The 22,647-nt window shown below is 47.0% G+C and overlaps 2 protein-coding genes across 4 annotated transcripts; one reads left to right on the top strand and one right to left on the bottom strand.

The window, feature by feature from the left end:
• Positions 1 to 1,566: 1,566 nt before the first annotated feature.
• On the bottom strand, positions 1,567 to 12,714 carry rcan1a (regulator of calcineurin 1a). 3 transcript variants are annotated; one of them, XM_036545244.1, is made up of 5 exons: positions 12,607 to 12,714; positions 12,253 to 12,401; positions 2,723 to 2,896; positions 2,406 to 2,565; positions 1,567 to 2,108 (listed from the first exon to the last, which is right to left on the bottom strand). In XM_036545244.1, exons 2-5 carry the CDS (start codon positions 12,373 to 12,375, stop codon positions 1,936 to 1,938), a joined length of 630 nt encoding a protein of 209 aa, XP_036401137.1. In that variant the 5' UTR covers positions 12,376 to 12,401; positions 12,607 to 12,714; the 3' UTR covers positions 1,567 to 1,935. The 3 variants fall into 3 exon arrangements, with proteins under 3 accessions (XP_036401137.1, XP_036401136.1, XP_036401138.1); XM_036545243.1 differs by having other exon boundaries at positions 12,253 to 12,714; XM_036545245.1 differs by lacking the exons at positions 12,253 to 12,401; positions 12,607 to 12,714 and adding an exon at positions 3,689 to 4,196.
• Positions 12,715 to 20,162: 7,448 nt separating this feature from the next.
• Positions 20,163 to 21,962, top strand: LOC118789090 (chloride intracellular channel protein 4-like). The gene is made up of 5 exons (XM_036545401.1): positions 20,163 to 20,233; positions 20,469 to 20,594; positions 20,988 to 21,094; positions 21,357 to 21,538; positions 21,787 to 21,962. Exons 1-5 carry the CDS (start codon positions 20,178 to 20,180, stop codon positions 21,946 to 21,948), a joined length of 633 nt encoding a protein of 210 aa, XP_036401294.1. The 5' UTR covers positions 20,163 to 20,177; the 3' UTR covers positions 21,949 to 21,962.
• The last annotated feature ends 685 nt before the right edge of the window (positions 21,963 to 22,647 follow it).

Genomic DNA, 22,647 nt, shown 5'->3' with positions numbered 1-22,647 from the left:
TAGCAGGCCATTCTGGGTAGACGACACAGACTAACTTATCAATTGCCGGGATAAATTCATCCCATTCACTGTAGCAAAGCGGGCGCTCCACCTGCCACAAAGATGAGTGAATGTGTACAAACACCGGGCAGTATGGCATCCTATAACACGACCTCAACCCACCAGAACACAGCCCCTGTCATGTAGGAGTTTGTCTCTTCCCAGAATCAACTCTGGAAATTATATTATGTAAAATAAATGCTAGGGAACCTCAGGACTAGGGCAACAGGTGTACTTCTGAGGTAATATTTAGTAACTTTTGACAGTTTTTTAGGGAAAGTACTTTCATATCTTCATACAGACAGGCTTCACTGTTTTTGATCATATTAGCCAGGGTAAGCACATAGTTTATGAGGAAAAAATTGTGCTTCACACCTCTGTAATGGATGTCAAATGACTGGCGACTTAATGCAACTGACCATGTGGCACAACCAGACAGTCAAGCAAATCAACGGGGAAACAAGCCAAGCAATATTTCTTTGCGAGCTTAAACTTTACACGTAGAATCTCTACTTTTAAATTAAACAAAACAAACAAAAATCCCCCCCAGACAGCCAGTGCATTTGCGATCCTTTGTGACTGTGCTCTGGTTCAGTGAGTGTATAACAATGTGTTGGATGACCGTGAGAGAGTCCTTTGAAGTGAATGTAGGCTAAAGATGAGTAAAACAGCATCAGTTACTGTGTGGTCCTGGTCTTCCCCAAACCTCTATACTGCTTGTAGAGCATGTGAATATTACGCTACATCTGAGCTCATGCATATGCACTTATTAACTACATATTTATACTACAGTCATGTAGCCTTTGGATGACAGTCGGAGTCACAAAATGGAGTCTTCACTGTATTAAAAGAGTTTTAGTGGTAACTTTACCGTATGTGAACGCTGGCTGTGTGTGTGTGTGTGTGTGTGTGTGTGTAAAACTTCGATGCCCTCTGCTGTTTGCATGACACTATTAAGCTGAGTCCCCTGTCACACCAAGATCTCACATACACAGCTACACATGAGGGAGTAAGAGTCTAGACAGCGTTCACATAAATCCCTCCCCGGCCAGAAATGTCCATCCACTTAAAGGGCTACCATGGCTTCCATGGAAACATCCAATCAGTCAGGGGGGGGGGCGAGATGAGGGAGTTCTGCAGCAACGGAAACCATGACGTAATGAGGATGAATAAACAACACTGTCAGGAGCCATCTCCAGCATACACAACAAAACAAAAAAACCACACTGGACTTTCCCCCCTCCCCGAGCCCTCTAGCAAAAATGTTGTATGACAAACTGACGAGGACAAACACGCACCCACCCCCACACACACACACACACACACACACGCACACACACACACACACACACACACACACACACACACACGCACGCACGCACGCACACACACACACGCACGCACACACGCACACACACACACGCACGCACGCGCACACACGCGCACACACACACACACATACACACGCATACACACGCACACACACGCACACACACGCACGCACACACACACACACACACACGCACGCACACACACACGCACACACACACACACACCACAGCTCACTGCCCTCCTCTGTGTCAGTTCCTCAGCCCCCAACCACAGTGTTCATGCGAGAAACAAAAAAAAAAAGCGTGAGCAAAAGCAGACAGTCAAGATTTCAAAGTGAGGAGCCTTCCTCTCGCTGCCGCGATCTCCGCTCCCGTCGCTGAAACACAAAAGGAAAACTAAGAGCCCGAGGGAGACACTGGAGGTGAGGAGAGCCGGCCCCGTTCCTGGCTGAACTCAGGGCTCCAGGGCTCCCCCTGGTGGGCGAGGATGACAGACCGCGTGTCCTGGTGGGGCCAACGCCGTTGCGGTGACGAAGAGAAGCGCCGCGGGGGGCTGGGCGGCGGCTCACTGCAGGACCGCGGGGGTGAACTCCGGGCGGCGCGTCTGGATGATTTTGGGGCGGGGCCGCTTGCCCCCCTCCTCCTCCTCGCCGCCGGAGCTCTCCTGGTCGCTCTCGCACACGTGCACGACCACGCTGGGGGTGGTGGTGGTGCCCGTGTGGAGCTCGTACTTCTCCCCTGGGACAGACAGAGGAGGAGGGGTGAAACACTGCACGGGGCAACACTGGGATTTCTTGATAAATTTTAACCATGAATGAAAGAGACTTATGGATATAGGGCAGAGAATGCACTGCTGAAATCTATTTTTATACGTGTGTGTGTGTGCATATAGGTTTGCGTGTGTGTGTGTGTACCTGGCTCAGCTTGGAGGTGGAATTTCTGGTGTATGTGTGTGTCGTGTGTGCGTGTATACCTGGCTCGGCATGGAGATGGGATTTCAAGTGTGTGTGTGTGAGTGTGTGTGTGTATGTATACCTGGCCCCAGCTTGGAGATGGCACACAGCAGGTCATAGTTGATGACAGGCGTGGCGTCCTGCGCCTGCTCCCAGCCCACAGGAGGGGAGGCGGGGGGCGAGATCAGGAACTGCTTGTCAGGCTTGGGCGGCTCCAGACGAGGGCTTCCGATGTGTACCGACTGGAGAGAGAAGGAGGGAGAGAGAGAGAGGCGGTGGAGAGAGACACATTACTTAAAGCTCTCTCTTCTCATTCCTCTACTGAAGACTTTGAGGAGGACTTTGTCAGACAGCAGAGAGAGAGAGAGAGAGAGAGAGAGAGCGGGGCCCCTGTCGTACCTGGGCGAAGTACAGCCGCATCTCCTTGCCGTTGAAGTCGCTCTTGTGCAGCCGCACCCGGGCCTCGGCGGCAGCCAGGGCGTCGGTGAAGTTGATGCGCACGCGACGGAAGCTCTTGAAGAACTGGAAGGTGGCGCTGCTGTCGAAAGCGCGGAACAGCGCCTCGAAGCTGGCCTGTGGAGACAGGCATGGCGGTCGCCAGTCAATCAACTCATCAATTAATCAGCCTGTCAAAGGACTCTGCTCTGCAATGCACTGAGTGGGTTAGGTAACTGAACCTTTAACCAGAGTGTTTCACTGCTGTTGGTGAAACCTTCAGTAAGATATTTGATTAAACCCCCTAGTACTGAAATATATGAATGGACAATACGTGAAATGTAAGCTCTAAGTCGCTTCGGATGAGACACTCTGCTATGCAAATAAATTCTGCCTTTATGTAATGTTATGTCTATGATGCCCTTTACAGCGTAATGCCAGAGAGTGCTGTAATGAGCATGTAGACATGTTCACACAGTACAGTGTTTATACACATGACACAGAATCCAGTGTGAAGCTCAAAACCAGAGCTGTGCCAAGGAAGCTCTACATTGCACCTTAAACACAGCCACACAAAGGCCACCCAACACTGGACATCAACCACAACCAAACCAGGTCACCCAACCATGGACATCAACCACAACCAAACCAGGTCACCCAACCATGGACATCAACCACAACCAAACCAGGTCACCCAACCATGGACATCAACCAAAACCAAACCAATTTACCCAAGGGTGGATCTGAACCGCAACCAAAACAGGTCACCCAACAGCGGACATTAACTACACCCAGACTAGGTAAACTAGTCCTCCATGTCATCCCCAGAATAATTCAGGGTCCCATTTTCACAGTTTATGAAAACCCCCCTGGCCCTATACTATTCTGCCACTGTCGTGCACTGCACAGGGCAGTGTGCTGCTGTCTTACCCGAGCTTCAGGCTTGCTGAACACTTCCTGGCTCTCCAGTGAGGCAATCAGACAGAAGCGGTCGCACTTCATGGTCTTCAGGTGCATTATGGGAGCTCTGATGCAGCACTGGCCTCTCCACCGGCGTGCGTTTGGGGTCAGAGGTTGTGAGGGGAAGGATCGGCACGCAGATTTTTCTTTCCCCAGCGTGAACAATCAGACAGAACCCGTTGTCTTGGAAACAGTCCCTATTCTTCTCTTTCGTTTCCTCCTCGTCTGTCTCTCTCTCTCACAGACTTGGAGCTGCGGCTTACACAGTTAGTGACAGAACTTCCTGTACCAGTGCAAGAAACAGGTCTGAGCCAAAGTGAAACCTCCCAAGTATCAGAAAATAATGCAGACTTGCAATTTGTGATCAGCTTCACGTTCTTCTCTGTCAATAAAATGCTCAGGAGCAGGAAAAAACAAATTCCAGAGGAGAAAGAGGAAAAAAAAAAAACAAGCACTCCTTCCTTGCTGCTTGGGCAGACCGGCAGTTCAACACAGTCCCAAACGCTCGACTCCCTGCTTCTTATATAAGCCACAGACAGACACGCCTCTTTCCCACTGGGACATTAGGGCTCCGCCCTTTAATGGGCAGGACTTCGCTCTGTGACACACAAACCGTCCACTGCCCTCCCTGACAGGCTGCCCATGAGGGAGAGAGCGAGAAAGACAGGGAAACAGGAGTGGAAAATTGTGACATCACCCTTTCTGAAGCCCTCTTCACTGCCTGCTAATCTTTCCCTCTCCCTCTCCCTCTCCCTCTCCCTCTCTCCCCCCCTCTCTCTCCCTCTCTCCACTCTCTCTTTCTCTGTGTGTGCGTGTGCGGTGGTAGATGGAAACTCTTACTCAGCACAGCTGAGCAGAGAGACAGCTGTGTAACCCGGCCGCCCTGCCAGCATACTTTCCATCAGTGCTAAATCCACCGCTCTCTTTTCTCTGCATACTCTCCGTCCCCTCTCTCTCTCTCTCTCTCTCTGCCCCGCTCTGAGACGGTGGGCCCTGTGCACGCAGCGCATTGTGTGGCCGAGGCTATTTCAGACTAATCTCCGCCGGTACAGATATGTCAGAGGGATTATTTTCACCCCGGGGCTGACGTCTTTTTTCCACGTCCTGCCAGCGACTCTCGGCTCTCGTCAGAGCCGGGGGGGGGGGGGGGGGGGGGGCGGGCGGGGCAGGTAGAGCGCCTCTCCTGTTCTCTTTCGGTCCCTGCTCCCGGCTGCGGCGTTTGCCGTAGGAACCGCACAAGACGCACCCCAGTGCCTGCTGCTGCTGCATACCAGGAGGGAGGCAGAATGACTGAGAAAAGAGCATTCTAGAAGAAATTCTGGAGAAATCTGTGTGTGTGTGTGTGTGTGTGTGTATAATGGGGTACGTGTCTGTACATGTGTGTGTGTGTGTGTGTGTGTGTAATGGGGTATGCGTCTGTACATGTCGCTGGGTGTGTATGTGCGATTGGGTGTGCGTGTGTAATGGAGTGTGAGGTGTGCGTATGAGCGTGTAACAGGGTAAATATCTGTGTGTGGCACTGGGTGTGTCTGCGTGACTGAATGTGTTTGCGTGTGTGTGTGTAACTGCGTGAGAGGTGCGTGTGTAAGTGTGTAACGGGGTACGTGTCTGTACATGTAACTGTGTGTGTGACTGGATGTGTGCATGAATGAGATTGAGAAAGAGTGAGTGTGTGTTGCACAGAGTTTTTGCATGCCAGTATGCGAGTGTGTGGGTGTGTGTGTGTTAGGCTATGAGGACTACATTCTTGACAGCAGGTGGCCTGATCGCTGGCATACAGTACCCACAGTGCGAGAGCTGGCCTGCTTGCTTGCCTCAACCTGGCCGAGACGCAAGCACAGCGGCAAAGCAACTCCGTGGCCATGGTCACAGTCACTATGTTACACTCAGAAACAGGGATGGAGAAGCTGAACCTACTCCTGCTGACCAAGTTGAGACAATTTGAACATTAAAGTGGGGTTAGGATCCATGGACATATTCTAGACTCCCTCATCTAAAAAGAGCAGTGCAGAGCAGTACAAAGACTGCTGGATTCTGCACCTGACAGTCATGGGTTTGATTACCTGTGAACAAGGTTGTTACTAGCCCAATTCTTCCCCTGTAAAAATTCATCAGTATAAACAGGCTGCTGAATGTGTTAAGCTGTCTGCTGAGCACCCGCCAAACAGCTGCTAAACACGTGTGTATTGTCTGACATACTCTCACAGACAAGCTCACGTGAGAGTGGAAAAATGGAAATATAGATCCAAATGGAAAAAAGCGAGGGGGGGAAAACAAAAAGACAGAGAAGGCTTTCGGATAGGGCAGGGTCATTATCCCATCAAAGAATAAGCCCATTGTACAAGCGCAGTGAGCCAGCCACGCAAAAGAAAGGAAGGAAGAAGAAAAGAGTGTCAGTCCTCAAAAAAAAAAAAAAAAAAAAAAAAACACCACTTTCTTACAGAGCCATTTCATCACAGACCTAACAGTGTAATTCACTAGGTCGCACAACCAAGACAAAGGAAAACTGTGTGTGTATTTTTCTAGATGCATTTCCACACAGCATTCCTTCATGAAGGCCAGGAGCCCTTATTCAGATAGTAGGATGAGCATCAAATGTTTAACTCTAAAGTGTTTGACCCAAAGGGTTTCCAGGTCAAGCACTGAGAAACTGCTCATGTCTTGTGTCACTTTGTGTTTTTTTTTTCCCCTTTCTCGTGTCAGTGGTGTGTGTGTCAGCGTGTGTCACTGGGTCCTGGAGAAATGCTGTTGCAAACACTTCTATGAGTCACCACAGTCAATATTTTCCACAAAGAAATGGAACCGCCAGTGTCCTGACTTGCAGTGAACCATGCATTTACCTGTATTTTTTTCTTTCTCTCTCTATCTCTCTCTCTCTGACACAAACAAGTAAGTCAGCACTATGAAAGGAAAATATGGGTCAGGCTCCTGGCTGGTCTGAGGGCCGGGTGTGGTGAGGCCTGTCTCATAGCCCTGGGGGAGGGGGAATTTCCCACGCTCTGTACAACAGCCTGCGCTCAGAGTCCACCTGGCCCTCCCTGCCGTCCGGGCTGAGAGGGGCTCGCCAAAAATCACGGGTGTGGATGCAGCACCCATCCAGGTTTCTGCATGACAGCTACCCGGAGAGGACACAACTGCAGGCCAGACAGGGGCTGGGAGCGGGTCTCGTGTCAATCCCCAGAACAGGTGCATATTATTACATACGGATACTACCTGAAGTTTTTCAGGTTTACTGCCCTTTTTGAAGGGTACAACAGCAGCACCCAACTTGGGAATCGATCAGACAACCTTCTAGTCACAAACCCTGCCCATCATACCACAGTGCAGGCCAATCCAGTCTGACCTGAAATTATGCAGCACGTTCAAAATGGAGTAAGATTTTACACTGGTAAAAGGAATGCCGTTCAGCCGCGATTTGAAATCCCTTGGAATATCAGCTGAGAGAAGCCGCTCCGGAAAATGCAAATGGTGAAAGGGTGTGGCCCTGGCATTCGGGGTGCATCATGAATCCTGTCTCCATGCACTACGGTCAACAGCTCGCTGCACATATCCCGCGTAAAGATGACTGTTAGGAAAATATCTGTAACAATTCCTGAAAATTACCAATGCAGAAACTTTTCCAACGCATCCATAATTTAAGTAGCAGCTAGGAAATAATCCACAGTACAGCATAACACATTCTAGATGTATTCCTCAAGTGACATCACAGAAATAAGGGATTTCCTATAACAGATCTGTCTCTAGGATATAGACAGACATAATTTAATAATCTCATATATGTATATTTTGTTTAATAAAACATTTAATAACATAATATATCTACGGTCTAGAGCATGTGGAAAACCACACTGTAGTCTTTTAAATTTCCTCTGAATTTTCACCTTATCAACAGTTGTTCTTACAATTCACCTTCACTTGTATACAACTCCAAAATATAATACTGTCAGAGGACTGACCAGAGGAATATGATCAACTGTCCAGAAATGCAATTATCTTTACAGAAGACAATAAAGAAATGAACAAATACCTTCACATTGCCTCACCAATGAGGTAAACCATGTTGTTTCATGACTGGAAGGACACAATGTGGAAGGAAAGGTTTCAGGAAATGTTGCGTTATTTGAGAAGGACCAGGATGTTACTTTCCATGAGGCCTAGTTCTTTGTGTAGTGTTGCTATTCCTCTTTTTGCTAATTTAATCAGATACAGACTTTAACCCTGACTTTCAACGCTGGGAAAGTGATAACACCTTCCATGTTAGAATAATGGCATGAGGGAACATGAGCCAGGTATATCCGTGTTAGGCTGCAACCTAGACAAGTGCTACGTGGGGTGTGCCCTTCTAAGTGCAGTGAGGACGAATGTGACACAGCTCCTCTCCATCCTCCTGGGGGGTTTCCTTGACCAGAACTTTAGGTGCTTTCCCAGAGCCCAGTTCTTCTGTTAAACATTACTTTACCATCTTTTATTTCAACCTTCCAGGGCTTTTATCCCGGTTTGTCTTACATGGTTTAAATCTTACATAATACCCATTTCCGCATCAGGATATCCACTGAGCAATTCTGACTAAGAGCCTCGCTCACGGGTTCAGCGGAGGCACCCTGGGCGCAGTCCTCGGTTACAAGGCTCGGTGGCATCGCGGCTCCTCACAGCTGGCCGCCGCGGCCCCGCAGATCAGCGGCGAGCCATTCGGAACCTCGCCACGTCGTTCAAAGTGTCCTCTCTCTCTCGCCTGGGTGACAGGGCCCAAGCTCCACCAAGACGCACGGCGGTTTCCACCGAGACACCGTGCGCAGCGGAATTTTCCGTCACCAGACCTGTTCGGCCGACCCAGCCTACTTTTCAGAGTTCTGGCTGAACAGTAGAAAGAACCGCCGTGGTTTTTTTTTTTTTTAATCAAAGTTCACCTCTTTTTTTTTCTGGCCCCATTTTTTAACCACCTCCGTCAAATATTGAATCATTAAACCGTTCGCTTTTTGGCAGACGTTCTGTCGATGTAACCAAAACACTGTTTGGGTCTGTAGGGAGGTCTGCAATCGGAGATCTACGTCTCCTTGGTGCTGACACAGGGACTGCCTTTCCCACACTACTACCCCCAACATAACATTCCTGCTGTAACACCCCACTCCTGGCATCTCTGCGGTACAGCACCATGCCTGCTGTAGCACTGGTGCACTGGTAACACCCCGTTTTAACACCCTGCAGTAATATCACAAATATCACACAAAACTGTAACATCCCAGGCTAAAATCCAGGCTGTACAGGAACAAAGTACAAGACTCTACCGAATCAACCTCACTCCTACACTGAGGCCAGTTCCTGCTTTCAGGGGAACTGGAGAGACCCCACAGGAAAGCTGTGATGTGTATCACATGGTGTGTATCACTCTTCCCAGCAGCTGCCACATTTACTGTTTCCAACTGTACCGGGGCTTCCTGTAACTCTATGGATATTACACACTCAACAGTTATTGCTGTTGTCATCTTGAAAATCACTGTATGGACGCACTATGAGACACATTGGAACAGGAGTCAAATTCCTTGTATATGTAAAACCATACTTGGCCAATAAAGTCTGATTCTGATTCTACCTGGGCTTTTCTGTGACTCTGTGGATGTTACACACAGACCAGCTGGGGCTTTCTGTGACTCTGCGGATGTTACACACAGCCCAGCTGGGCTTTTCTGTGACTCTGCGGATGTTACACACAGCCCAGCTGGGGCTTTCTGTGACTCTGCGGATGTTACACACAGCCCAGCTGGGGCTTTCTGTGACTCTGCGGATGTTACACACAGACCAGCTGGGCTTTTCTGTGATTCTGTGGATGTTACACACAGACCAGCTGGGACTTTAGGTAACTCCGTACCAGGCTGTTGTACACACTGGGTAACTGCATGCTCCTTAGCCCAGCTATCTCCAAGCAGGGACCAGCAGAGACGCCGTTCTGCCACGCCCGGAATGTGCCGGCCTTACGGAAAAACAAACAGAAGGCATGACTGCACACAGTGGAATTATGCACACATGCAGTAAACAAAAAAACTCCACACTGCCCAGTTTTCCTTGGTATTCATGTGACACATTCACCCTGGGACTGAAGGGCTGGGAGTTTCCGCTCCCTGTGATTGGGTAAAACCACTCCACAGCCACAATGGGAGGAGGAGGAAACAATGGACAATAAGCCCGCTCATGTGAGTGTTCATACAGAACCGTCTTTGGACACCCCTAAAATCCTTACCTGCGGACACCTTTCACATTTCTTCAGAAACTACAATATCCTGCTGCTGCTGTGCAACAGAGATTGAGTTATGTCATAACTGCCAACAAAATAATCTTGCCAATAGCGGCCACATTACGTAGAATAGTATGATCCAAATAGCGTTAGGGCGATTCTCTTGGGTCAGAAAATTTCACAACAGTGAAATTCTAATGGAAAGAATAACAAGCCTATATGAATTTAAGCAATTACTTATCCTTTATAAAAATGTTTTCACATGCTCAGTGACCTTACACAGTCATCTTGCCAGAGAAAAGGGAAGGGCAGATATTGTCAAAACGGTTCAACTAACTACAGGAATGTCCTCACCCCGGTGTGACTGCAAAACATTCAGCTCTTCTGCTATAAATGCTAATGATGTTATTCTGATTGTAATTATATGCTATTCGTTTTACACCGAGTGAAAACCTGTTTTAAGTAGCTCTCCTGACCATATCCCTTGCCAAAGAGAATTTTTACAGAAGTCGGAGCACCTGGAAAAATACAGAGTAACCAGGCTAAATAAAGGCAAAATTAAAAAAAAAAAACACTTCAACCCACAAATGCACTCATCTCAAGGGTGCGTGCACATTTGCACCTATAATCGGAATGGTGCAGCGATGAGATCCCTATTGCTGTGAGCACACCTACGCTGTGTGAGCACATGACGATGTGGCCGGTCCGCAACGGTCTTTTCTGCTGGGTTTCTCACAGCGAGATTACTGCCAGGACCACTGAGGCGGTCCCGTTACTATTCCCAAAACCCTGTTGAGAGAGCGCTCAGAATGGTCACAGCTCCCTGAAAGCGGGCAGTCCTCAAGTTCTTGAAGGGCACCAGAAGGGAACCACGTGGGATTTGAACCCACAGCCCCCTGGTTTAAAGTGCCCTGACCACACAGTTTAAGGGTTAAATTCTCTCTGTAGCACATTACCATATGGAAATCTGACAGCGCCAGACACGTAAAAAAGAAGGGCCCTGTTATTGTTCTGCTGCACGGACGGCCACATTTTTCCAGGCTTCCTGTTTCTTATTTCTGCAAGGAAAGACTTCGCTCCCATCCGCTTGCGGGCGGCGTTCCGGCCCCGCATGGAAGATGGAACGGAACAGTCAGTGCGTGACGTGCGGGCGCGGCGGCGGCACTGGTGGAAAACCAGCGGAATTCAGGACAAGAACCACGGCTGCGAACGTTCCATGCCGGCCCCGGAACTGCATTATGTGACACATACACAGAAATACCTAAAGAGTGAAACAACCACCAAGTGGAAGAGGGGAATTTTTCCACAGGTCAGCTGTTTGGCAGACGTGCAACTCTTAAGAGTCAGGGATTTTTGTAAACATCCACATAGTATGTGCATGACACTGGTGGCTCACCAGTTACTAATGTTTATTAAATATTGTTTGAATCAATTTAGTGACACTATTGATTTGCATGCATTCCATGACTCGTGTTTTAAATGTGATAATTAGTTCTTCCAGGCTGGTCACTGATGTCATACTGACTTGTGGGCATTGAGAAACCAGCTGGAATATTGTCTTTTACTAACAAAATCCACATCTTAAAAAAACACGGTTTGAGTTGAAATAGCATCATGGACTACACATAAGTTATATGTGTATATTTTTTGCGCCTTAAACGTCATGAAGTGCGTTTCTTTAGCTGGTAGATGACGTCACATTGTCTTGACGTTTTGAAATCACCTTGGCACCCTGCTAAATTAGCAATACCCAGATTTTCACTGGTGGAAAAACACAACAAACCACCAATCTGACGGATATTACCCAACTAAGCTTCGCACAGACCATCGGATGTGCATATACTTTTTAGTGAATTACTAATACATTAAAAGAAGGGCCGAGGGGAGGAGACTTGTATTCGTTCCGCTGTTTTGGGGGGGGGGGGGGGACGTCAGGGGAATGAATGTTTCAAGCAGCTGGCCATGTTTTATTAACAGATCAAACTCGACTCAGTGAAAACTGCACTGCCATTGGAAACATATTCGTACTCAAAGATGGCCGTAAAAAGTGAAAGAGACAGCGAAACAAGCACGCTAGCCAACACGGTAGACAGTTATCTTGGTGAAGAGCTAGGATTACATGGCAGTAATCAAATTACAGCTAGCTATTTAGCTAGTTCGCTTGACATAAAGACATGACGCTGCTTACCAAGCGTGCAAGAAAACTAGCCAACGCTAATGTGCTGTCCGTTTTGCAATCGATACGAACAGCCCACTCAATACACAGCTAACCGGCAAAATGACCCAGATATCCAGAAATCCTTACCTTTAACTGGTGATCGGTGAATACATCCTCAGCTACTTTGCAGGCGATGAGCGCGTTTGGCAGGTCGGTGAAGTGGACATCGACTGGGGCCTCCTCCTCTTCACCTTTTTCCGGCTGCTGCATGGTCGGCGAGTCACACTGCACTTATCCTGCCGTTGCACGGGTGTTTACAGATATTTTAAAATTAACTGCTTACAACTACCGCAATGAGAGTTAATCACAGATCTCGTCTGCGCTGTTCAACAGACAACCCACGACACCCAAACAAGCATCCGTTTGCACTTTTTATTTGGCTAGCCAGCAAACGTTAGCCGGGTACACACTGTGAAACTAAAGATACAGACTGATAGTTACCGAGCTAGATGTTGCATTACAGCGTATTTTAACCGTTCCTCCTATTTCTAAAATGCATAAGGTCCAATTCAAAGGGCGGCCAGCTACAGTAACATCTCTCCAACTCAAGGTGATGACGTCCACTAGGGTTTGACGCAACGGCATCAGACGCAAGGCATCTGAGAGACGAGCTTCCTGTTTCCGCTTGTAGTCAACTGTCAGTGCGGAGTGGCTGGTTGATGCTCAACGTTACTGTAATTTACTTTTGATTGTCCTGCACGAAAATGCCATTGAATTGAAATTAACCGAATTAGGACAGTTTCATCACTCTGATGTTTATTTGGTGAGATTACGATGATAGTTGTAATAACTATGTACATTTTTAATATTGATCAATCGGTTTGACAGATGTAATTGAGATGGTCTTTGTGATGTCCTTGCTACCTACAAGATAAGATGCGTTATCAGATTACACGTTGCAAAATAGTTGTCTTGATGGAGTTAGGATGAGTAAGAGTTTAGTTTAACTTACCCAGAACGTGAGTACCCATCTTAGAATGGTCGAAGTGTGCCCCCTTCTGGCCATTTCGGCCCCTGCTAGCACTTGGATACAGTTCATCTTCGCTCTTTCAGGTGTGCCTAGTTGTTTGGAGTGAAAACATTTTGCATCCATGATTTTCAAGTTTCATCCGACATGAAGATTTATGGAACATGGAACATACGTATAATCTGTAATAATGGAGAATCGGTAACACTTAGAGGCAATTTTTGGGTTAAAAATGAGTGGGCGCCTGAAACGATGCGATTTATTTGCCGTTTATGTAACTTTGGAGGAATGAGACGGTTCAGAATAGGCACATTATGTAATTCCCATACGAATATTCCGTGTAATTCCGTAATGACTTTTCTACGATGTGTATGTATAAATTCTATTTATGTATTACGATTATTCATTTCACGATTACCTCCTAACCAATAATATTTGTCTTCTCTCCGTTTTAATAAGATAGATGTTGATGCTTTTCTGAGCTGAAGGATTAAATCTCTTTAGTCATGGTTATGAATAGAGTGTGGGGGCATGACAGAGCTGTTATGGCTCGTTATGTGGTGAAGTCAGACTGCCACCTGTCCCTTCATCGGGATCAACTCTGAGTAACTGATCTCCCAAAGGAGCATTTTTAAGAATATGAGTCAGGGGGAGATCATCAGAATCCAAAATTCACCACAATCCCCACAAAAAAAGAGTGAGTAGGAGTGAGAGTGAGAGGCAGAGAGGAAAGCCATAGTTACTATTAGGAAAAGGTTCAAGGGGATGGTCATACAGCCAGTTTAACACAGCAGAACCACACGCACCTGCGCACCAATGACCATTAATGCACCAGTGATCCAGCACTCCACTAGCCAGAGAGACAGGAGAGGAGATGAGCACCGTCGGGAAGTCGATGAGGATGTCAGGATGAGGGAGGGGGATGAGACAGGAGAAAAAAGACAGCAGAGGAAGAGAAATCAGAGAACAGGGGGTCTAATAAGAAAGAAGAGACCAGGCCTACATTTGGAGAGCAAAGTGCAGGGAGAAGAGAGAAGAGCTCTTTGCTTTCTTGCTCGTTGTGTCCCTGACTACCCCACACAAGAGGCTTTGGTTGCTGAAACAGTGCCCAGAACAATGGATAATGGCAACACATCCAGGATGACTCTGGAGATAAAGAGGAGGGAGGGTGCAAGGCAATGAAACAGCACTGATAGGCTAATGAAAATGATACAGGAGAAAAAGAGGAGGGAGGATGTCAGGAGGAAGAACAGCAGCACTTGCAGTCCATAAATGATGAGGTAGGAGGACTGAGAGGCTGTCAGATATGAGGTGGCAAGAAAGGGGAGGGGGGTGAGGAAATGACAGAAGGGCGGGAGCCACAGGTTATGAAGGATCAACCTGTTGACAAGGAGTAGGGAGGGTGCACTGATGCGGAACAGCACCAGTCACGCCCACCATGAGGGAGGTCGGAGTGAAAAAGAGGAGCGATGGCATGAACAGATTGAACAGCAGCGACAGGCTAATGTATGTGAAGGTAGAAAGACAGGGGAGGGCGTGCGTCTGGAGGTGCAACAGCCAAAACAGCACAGGTCCTTGATGATGACAATGCCGCAGAAACAGCTGAGGGAGGGTGTGAAGGTAAGGAAGAGCCGCAGCCACAGGTGGTGGAGGATCAGGCTCACAGCGGGAGGGGGAGGAGGGCGTGAGGGGGCGAGAGCAGCGGCCGGAGCAGGTCACTGAAGATGATCCACCGAGGGTGGGAGGATCAGGGCTCGCGCTGCAGAGGAGGGAGGGAGCGGAGAGACGGAGGAACAGCCAGGGCCAGGGAGTGTCAGTCTGCACAGCTTGAGGAGGGAGGGTGAGAGAATCTCCGGTCTGCTGGGGAGCAAACCCAGAGAGACGCAGAGCAAGGGCACACGAGTCCGTCGACCACAGCGACAGGAGTCAGAGGATGAGCGTGGGGAACGGCGCTGAGGCGGGCGTGGGCCACGCGGGAATGAAGAACGGCCTCCTGCGGAACGAGGAGGAGGGGCTGTCCGCCGAGAGGAAGGACTCTGAACAGGAGGACGAGGTGGTGGAAGAGGTCCCCAGGAAGCCTGTCAGGACACACAGCCCAGGTCCAAAGAGGGATGATGACTGCAGCCCGGACCCCCAGGAATATGAAATTTCCCTCTACGTCAAGGTAAACCTGCTGAAATGGAGAACAGAGAGGTTATTTATCGACTTCAGTGTGGTTCTTAATTGTGGGCTCAGTTTGCTTGCAATATCTTGTACTGCTTTGAATCAGGCACATGATCAAATCTCCATTTAATGTTGGTAGTTTTTGCCTAGAATAGATGAAGTGTCATTACCCTTCTTCCCTTTCTTTCCATCCTTTTATTATTGATGAGGCACTTTCCTCCCCCCCCCTCTCTCCTCTCTCTTCTCTTTCCTCTGTCTATCTTTGCTTTATTACCATTTTTTACTTCTGGGCTTTTTTTACTTGATGTCTTGATTCATTTTCAAGCAATTTTTCAAACTCAGGGTACTTCATTGGCATGAGGTGAATTTCCTCAGAGCTGTCAAATAAAGTCCCTCACTCTCTTACTATATTCTGCTTGCCTTTTCTCCCAAGATTCTACATATTCTAATTATACAACTAAGACGCTGAGACAGAAGCTTCTTGACCCAGTGGTTTGGAAATTTGTCGTTCATGATATCTGGAACTCCCTTTCTTCTCCTCATCAGGAATGCCTGTGTTCTTGAGATATTTACTCAGGTCCATAAATTTGGGTTTTGGGGACATGGTGGATTAATATGTGTTTTACAACATGGGGAACAACGGAGCCTCAGGGCATACAGCCTCCTCTGGGCTCTTTCGGGTTACACACTGACGTGCACAGGGTGGTTTAACCACACCACAGTAGCCAGGGGGAATGTCTGGGATTTGTAGAAGTGTGTGGGGTAATGTGGGTCAGTTGGCCAGAAGATTCTGGAGTGGAGAATTTCTTGTGCAGTTTACATAAGACATAAAGAGGCCACTTTTCTAAAAATAAAAGTCCACTGTGGATATTCACGCAACTGCACCGATGCATTGGTTTAAAATGGCTGTTTGGTTTTATTAATGGAACAGAACCAGGACTTGCGGGATTACGTGCCACCAGTCAGCCTTGGTGTCCTAGAACTGACCCCAGCTTGTACATGCTGTCACTCTGATGTTGTTGGACTTCTTTCACAACCCTAGTAATTCACAACCTAATTAATTCAGTGGCACATAACAGCCATCCAATTTTATGGTCTTTTCGTAACAGAAAACATTTAAAAGTAGTTCTACACTGGTGAAATTTCATCTTAATGTTTATCAGGTTAAGCCCAACTCGAGAGGACCATCCTTACACAAAATTACAAATGCTTCCCTCCTATGTTCAACTGTAGTGTACCTGTAAGACCACACTGTAAAAGCCGTGATGCTGATAAAAGCTCCTGAATCAAGAAACGAAGATATTCTGTTGCAGTGTAGAACAAATGGGTCTGGATGGGCTCCTAAGTCTGTATATTAACTGGCACCAGTGACCTGAAAGGCTGCCATCGTTCCAGTCCTCACAGTTTGGGTAGAACTTAACCTTACATTGCTAAAACAGTGAAGAAGCTGTCATTGACATTGCATGTGTCTAGAGCTGTGTGTGTGAGAGAGAGCTGTGTAGTGTGTGTGTGTGTGTGTGTGTGTGTGCGTGTACATGGTGTGTAAGAGTGTGTGTGTGTGTGTGTGTGCGCGTGCATATGTGTGAAAGACAGAGAGGGGGTGTGCGTGAAGAGAAAGAGAAAAACATCTTCTGTGGGTGTGTCTAGGGCTGTGGTTGTGGTGACAGAGAGCATGATGGCTGAATGTTTTTTTTTTTTTTTTTTTTTGAAAAAGAGCTTCCCATCTGCCATGACCTCATGGAGAACTCCCTCTCATCTCATTAAGGGATCTCTGCCTAAATCTCAGCACTTTAACTGATTACATGCCTTGACCCACTGGCACCAGCCTGCAGTGTGGCATTCTCCTCCTATGACAGAGCAGCACATGGCATTCTGCCTCAGTGCCACAGTGCAGTGTGACAGTCTCTTCCAATCACAGGGAGTGTGGGGCATGCTCTATGCTATGCTGCACTGTGATTGGAGAAGAATACCCCACTGCATTGTGAATGGGGGAAAATGCCAATGCCTGTGATCAGACACCAGATGTGTGGAGTTCAGGTAGATAATAGGTTTTTTCAGGTAGATCAGGTTTTCTGATCTTGGATCACGGCTTTGGAGCGGAGTGTACCCTATGTGAAGATTAGTTTGTTAGTGTTCCAAGCTTCAATGCAGGTTTAAATGTTACTTTGGTGATATGATTGGCTATTCGGATTTACTTGTGTGATACAGTTGGCTTTGAATAGTCGCCTATGTGAAATTGGTTATGTGCAATTACCTCTGTGATGTGATTGGCTATGTGTATTTCACTCTGTAAGGTGATTGGCTACATTTAGTTTGCTCCATGAGGACAGCACGGTTGTGTGCATTTACCTGGTGAAATGATTGGCGCTCTGTTGTTGCCTCTGTGAGTTGACTGATTACCTCTGTGAGGCAGCTGTTTTTTTTTTTTCCACAACCTTTTTTTGCAATCGCCCCTTGATCCTTAAGCTCACCTCACCAGACACACACGGCTCTCATTAACTGACCACTGAAGCAAAGCACATACAATTCTCTCTTATACCCTCATGTGCTCAAGGGCTGTTTCACACACCATGCTGGCATCCAGCTGTGCTGTCTGAGGCCCTGCTGCCTTTCCCTTACGACTGCTGCTCCCACTGGGGGAAGCACAGCACAGCATTCTGCTCCTACACACCAAAGCCCAGGCCTGCAGTAGCCACCCTTACCCTTCAACTGCTATGAGGGTCCTGAAAGTGAACTCAGGGCAGCCATACCAGCTTATTCTTTCAGACAGAGACATTACAATACATTGCATTATTGTCATTTAGCAGACGCTCTTATCCAGAGCGACTTACAGCATTTACATGTTACTCATGTATTCAGCTGGATAATAGACAATTGAGAGTTAAGGACCTTGCCCAAGGGTATAATGGCAGTGCCCCAGCGGGGAATTGAACCAGCAGCCTTTTGGTTACAAGCTCTGCTCCTTACCACTATGCTATACTGCCGCCCAGGGAAAGGTATATCTGCGGGTATGCCATTGTATTTAATTTTATGTATCAATGGGAACAGTGATATGATATGGGAGATACACTATGTGGAGCTTCAATACTAGGTGATGGAGGATAGTTTTCTATGAACTCATCCCTGGGCAATGCAGGGCCTTGTGGTGTTAAAATGGGGCACCACTGTTTTTACAAGATGTTTTTTATTCAGTTAGAATAGCTTTGCCTTTGACGTGGATAGATTACATTTGACATATTATCAAGTAATATTAACCAATTAATATATCAGTTCATATAGCATATATCTGACTGAACTGTGTCAAGTATTGTACCTTGTTTAAGGGCACAATACAACCCACATTGGATTTGAACTTGGACGTCCAGGTAACGGGTGTAGACCTTCGGACTGTTCTGTTCTCTTCAGTTTGACAGTACATTATAATTTTTCCCTTCTCCAGTTTCTAAAAATTTGTCCACTGTCAGTTCCTCTCTCCCTCCTCCCTCATTGTCTTCCCCTGCGTGTCTCACTGCCCTACTCTCTTTCTCTCTCTGAGGGAAGGAGGGGTAGTGGGTTAATCCGTTGGTCATCTGCATTGCTTCTTCAGCTGTAATCTGATTAAGACGCTTACTGGCCTGGGTCTGATGCGGGTGGGATCGAGGGCAAGGGGTGGGGTAATCATTAGTATCTGTCTGCGGCCCTTCTGCTCACCCCCTGTTCTTTTTTAGTACATATTCTACTGTAAAATCTAGTCTATAAGTAGCACCAATCTGTTACTCTCTTTTCATTTGAAAATAGATGAATAACCTAAACCTAGAAATCTACTGGTGCCTTTTCGATGCCCCTAAAGATGCCCAAAACATATAATTAATCTGCAGCTGTGTGTACATGATCTCTCTGCACTTCTAAATACACAGAGGACCTCCAACCCCACAGTTACAGCGGAGTCTGGGAACAACGCAGAATATCATAGATATAAAAATGGAAAGGAATAGTTGCCATTTTTGTGGATAATATGTATGTATTTCTAAAAGGATAAGGAAACCTGTGGCTTGTGTTGGTAGCAGCTGTGTTTAGTGCTTGAGGACATGGATAAGCCTCCCCCCGCGATGACCAGAGCCCTTTCCTTAAAAGGAAAGTAAGCAGGCTGCCATTCACAGGCGCGCACAGAGACCGGCTTAACCCTGGGTGACATGGCTTCACGTAACCACCCAGCGCTGCCCTCTCAACCAGACTGTCACGCAAACCCAGTACACACACACACACACACACACACACAAACACTCTCTCCCTCTCCTGTAATGGGCTGTGTAGGGTTATGACAGAGCCTTTGGCACAACAGGTGCAGAACACCCCTGTTACTGCATGTGGGGGCACCAGCAGAGGGCGTAACATAATATGGAAGTAATAATATCAACAAACATGAGGAGTCTACAGTAAGAGGAGAGGCTTCTGGGAGGCCCAGGAGTGGCAGTGTGCCAGTGCTCCTAGGCTGATTCTGTTCGGGACAGCATGAGACAGCTGTGCGTCACAGGTGCACGGAGCTTTCTGGAAACACTTAGACATCGTAGCAGGCATTGGAAACATTGGAAACATGGAGGCTTGTTAAAATATTTGTGTATTATGTACTGTTGCTAACCTGATATTAGGGGTAAGATTCAACATAGCTCAGCAGCTAAGGGACTTTGTATCTTCCCAAAATGAGACTGAACTGAATCAAACTGAAAGCAAAGGATGACACAGTTTAATGTAGGAATTTAATATAGTAAAATATAAATTATAATCAAAATGTGTGCGTGTGTGTGTGTGCGTGTGTGTGTGTGTGTGTGTGTGTGTGTATACACTCCAGGCAGGCAGCGACGGAGAGAGCATAGGGAATTGTCCTTTCTCTCAGAGACTCTTCATGATCCTGTGGCTGAAAGGGGTCGTCTTCAACGTCACCACCGTGGACCTCAAGAGGTAAGAGACGCTGCTGCTGATCAGGGCTTTCTCAGGACAGCTCGCCTGTGCATGTGCATGATATGCCCTCTAGAGCTCTTAGCTCATTATTTGACATGTGAAAGCAGAGCAGGATGGCTTTTAGAATGCAGCTCTGCCCGAGAGTCATGTTTCACTCTGTCGCCGAGTACAGCCCCCCCCTGCAAAACTAAAACTTAAATCAACCTAGACCACTTTGAGGGTTTCTGTGTCCTAGGAAACCAGCTGAACTGCAGGACCTGGCTCCCGGGACAAATCCTCCATTCGTCACATTCAACGGAGAGGTGAAAGTCGACGTCAACAAGATCGAGGAGTTCCTGGAGGAGAAGCTGGTCCCCCCACGGTACTGATGGAGTTCCTGTCTGTGTGTCTGCCAATCACATCCATGAGTCATGCTGTGTCATTCGTGTTCATATGAGTCACCCTGTTTCATTTGTATCCGTGTGGGTCACACAACCTTGATCATATCCATCTCAGTCACATCCCCCTAAGTCATATCTGTGAGCTTTGCATGCACACCGTCACTCACAAATGTTTTCAGAAATCTCAGGAATTAATTCTTTGTGTGTGTTTTAGCCAATATTTTAAGCATTTATTTATAGCTTGGTAGATTTATAGCTTGGTATAGCCAAGAGTTACTAAGAAAAGAGTGGATAGGGTTAGAGGGTGGTCAGGTCAAGACAGTAAGAAATTGGAGTTAGAAATGATCAATGTAATGTCTAATTTGCCTGTGCAGGTACCCCAGACTGGCTGTTAAGCACCCAGAGTCAAACACTGCTGGAATCGACGTGTTTGCTAAGTTTTCTGCCTACATTAAGAACCCTCGTAAGGATGCAAATGATGGTGAGAGGCCAGGAGATATTAAACCACTACCTTTGGCCTGGTTTTATTGTGTATGGTCAGGCATACAGGAAAACTGGGCAATGTGGGTATAGTAGTGTATAGCTACATAATTCACAGAAAAGTGATCACTTTATAAAAATGAAATAGAAGTGAAAGTAAGAGATTTGTGGATGTGGGTCTTGGATCAGGCAATGCACCACTGAAATCTGTTTGTATATGTGTATGTGTGCTTATGGGTTTGTGTGTGTGTGTGTGTGTCTAGGCCTGGAGAAGGCTCTGCTGAAGTCTCTGAAGCGGCTGGATGAGTACCTGAGGTCCCCTCTGTCATACGAGATCGACGCAGACAGTCCTGACGACCCCGAGGAGTCCACACGCAGCTTCCTGGATGGGCCAGATCTCACATTGGCCGACTGCAACCTGCTTCCCAAACTGCACATCATCAAGGTACTGAACTGCCCCCTGCTGCCCGTGTTGAACAAAATCAAAATACTGCATTACCCCCTGCTTGTAAGGGTCTGGGTCTGGCTGCAGGGTGGAGATAGAGCTCTTTCTGTAGACCTTGGCTATTGTGCACACAGTAAAATTTTAGCAGCGTTATTGCTTAAACAAAGAATATATTTCAATGGAAAAATCCTTCAGACCTCGTTGTAAGACTGGCTTATCTATACGTTTCATGTCTGATTGTGTCTCAGGTGGTAGCCAGGAAGTATAGAAACTTTGAGATCCCGGCAGATATGATTGGAGTGTGGAGATACCTGCACAATGCATACCAGAGAGAGGAATTCATCAACACCTGCCCTGCTGACCACGAGATCGAGTTTGCTTACCTGAACGTTGCCAAAAGGATCACATAAGGGAAGTTACATAAGAAGGGTGAAGTGTTGTCTGTGTATGTATGTGTGTGTGTGTGCACTCACTGGCTGAGTAATATGTGCGTTTCAGCGCTGTCTATATGCATGGTCTATATTGTGATATATTTCAGTGTGGTTAATATTCGATATATCTGTGCACGTGCACCAAATGTAATGATGCCACCAATTAAAGTAACACCATCTTTAAAAATCTTGTGGGTGCCACAAGGGGAGACTTTTGTTAATTATCCAGATCAACGTCTTGTGTTTTTCACTTTCTGTAGAAATTCATACAGTCCTACATCTTGTATTGTCCTGTGAGACCACTGTTTTTTGTAATGTTCTGATGAGTTAAACGAATGACTGTTGGTGTTGGTTCAGTATGAAAGATACGTGCTGTATGCTATATACAACATTTCTATATGGAATTTTTGTATACAATATGTAATACACTGCAGAACAGAGTTCATAAACAAACATGCTTTAAACCTTAGTCTTGGATTGGACTTGTTTCTGTACCTTTAAATGGGTTGAAGCCATAAATTTCTTTTGTGCTTCGAAGGATCAGATGTTTGGAGTGTGTCTGAAAGGTAGCTGAATATTCAAAGTTTGGCTACCTTTGAGCCATTGTTACATTGGGCCTCACAGCAGACAAGAGGGGGTTTCTAGAAGGTAAATGATGGGCCTTGTATCACACAAAGT

Source organism: Megalops cyprinoides, chromosome 14, assembly GCF_013368585.1.
Source record: "Megalops cyprinoides isolate fMegCyp1 chromosome 14, fMegCyp1.pri, whole genome shotgun sequence".
Classification (NCBI taxonomy): Eukaryota; Metazoa; Chordata; class Actinopteri; order Elopiformes; family Megalopidae; genus Megalops; species Megalops cyprinoides.
The sequence above is the reverse complement of the archived record's forward strand: the minus strand, read 5'-3'. Positions and strand labels throughout refer to the sequence as shown.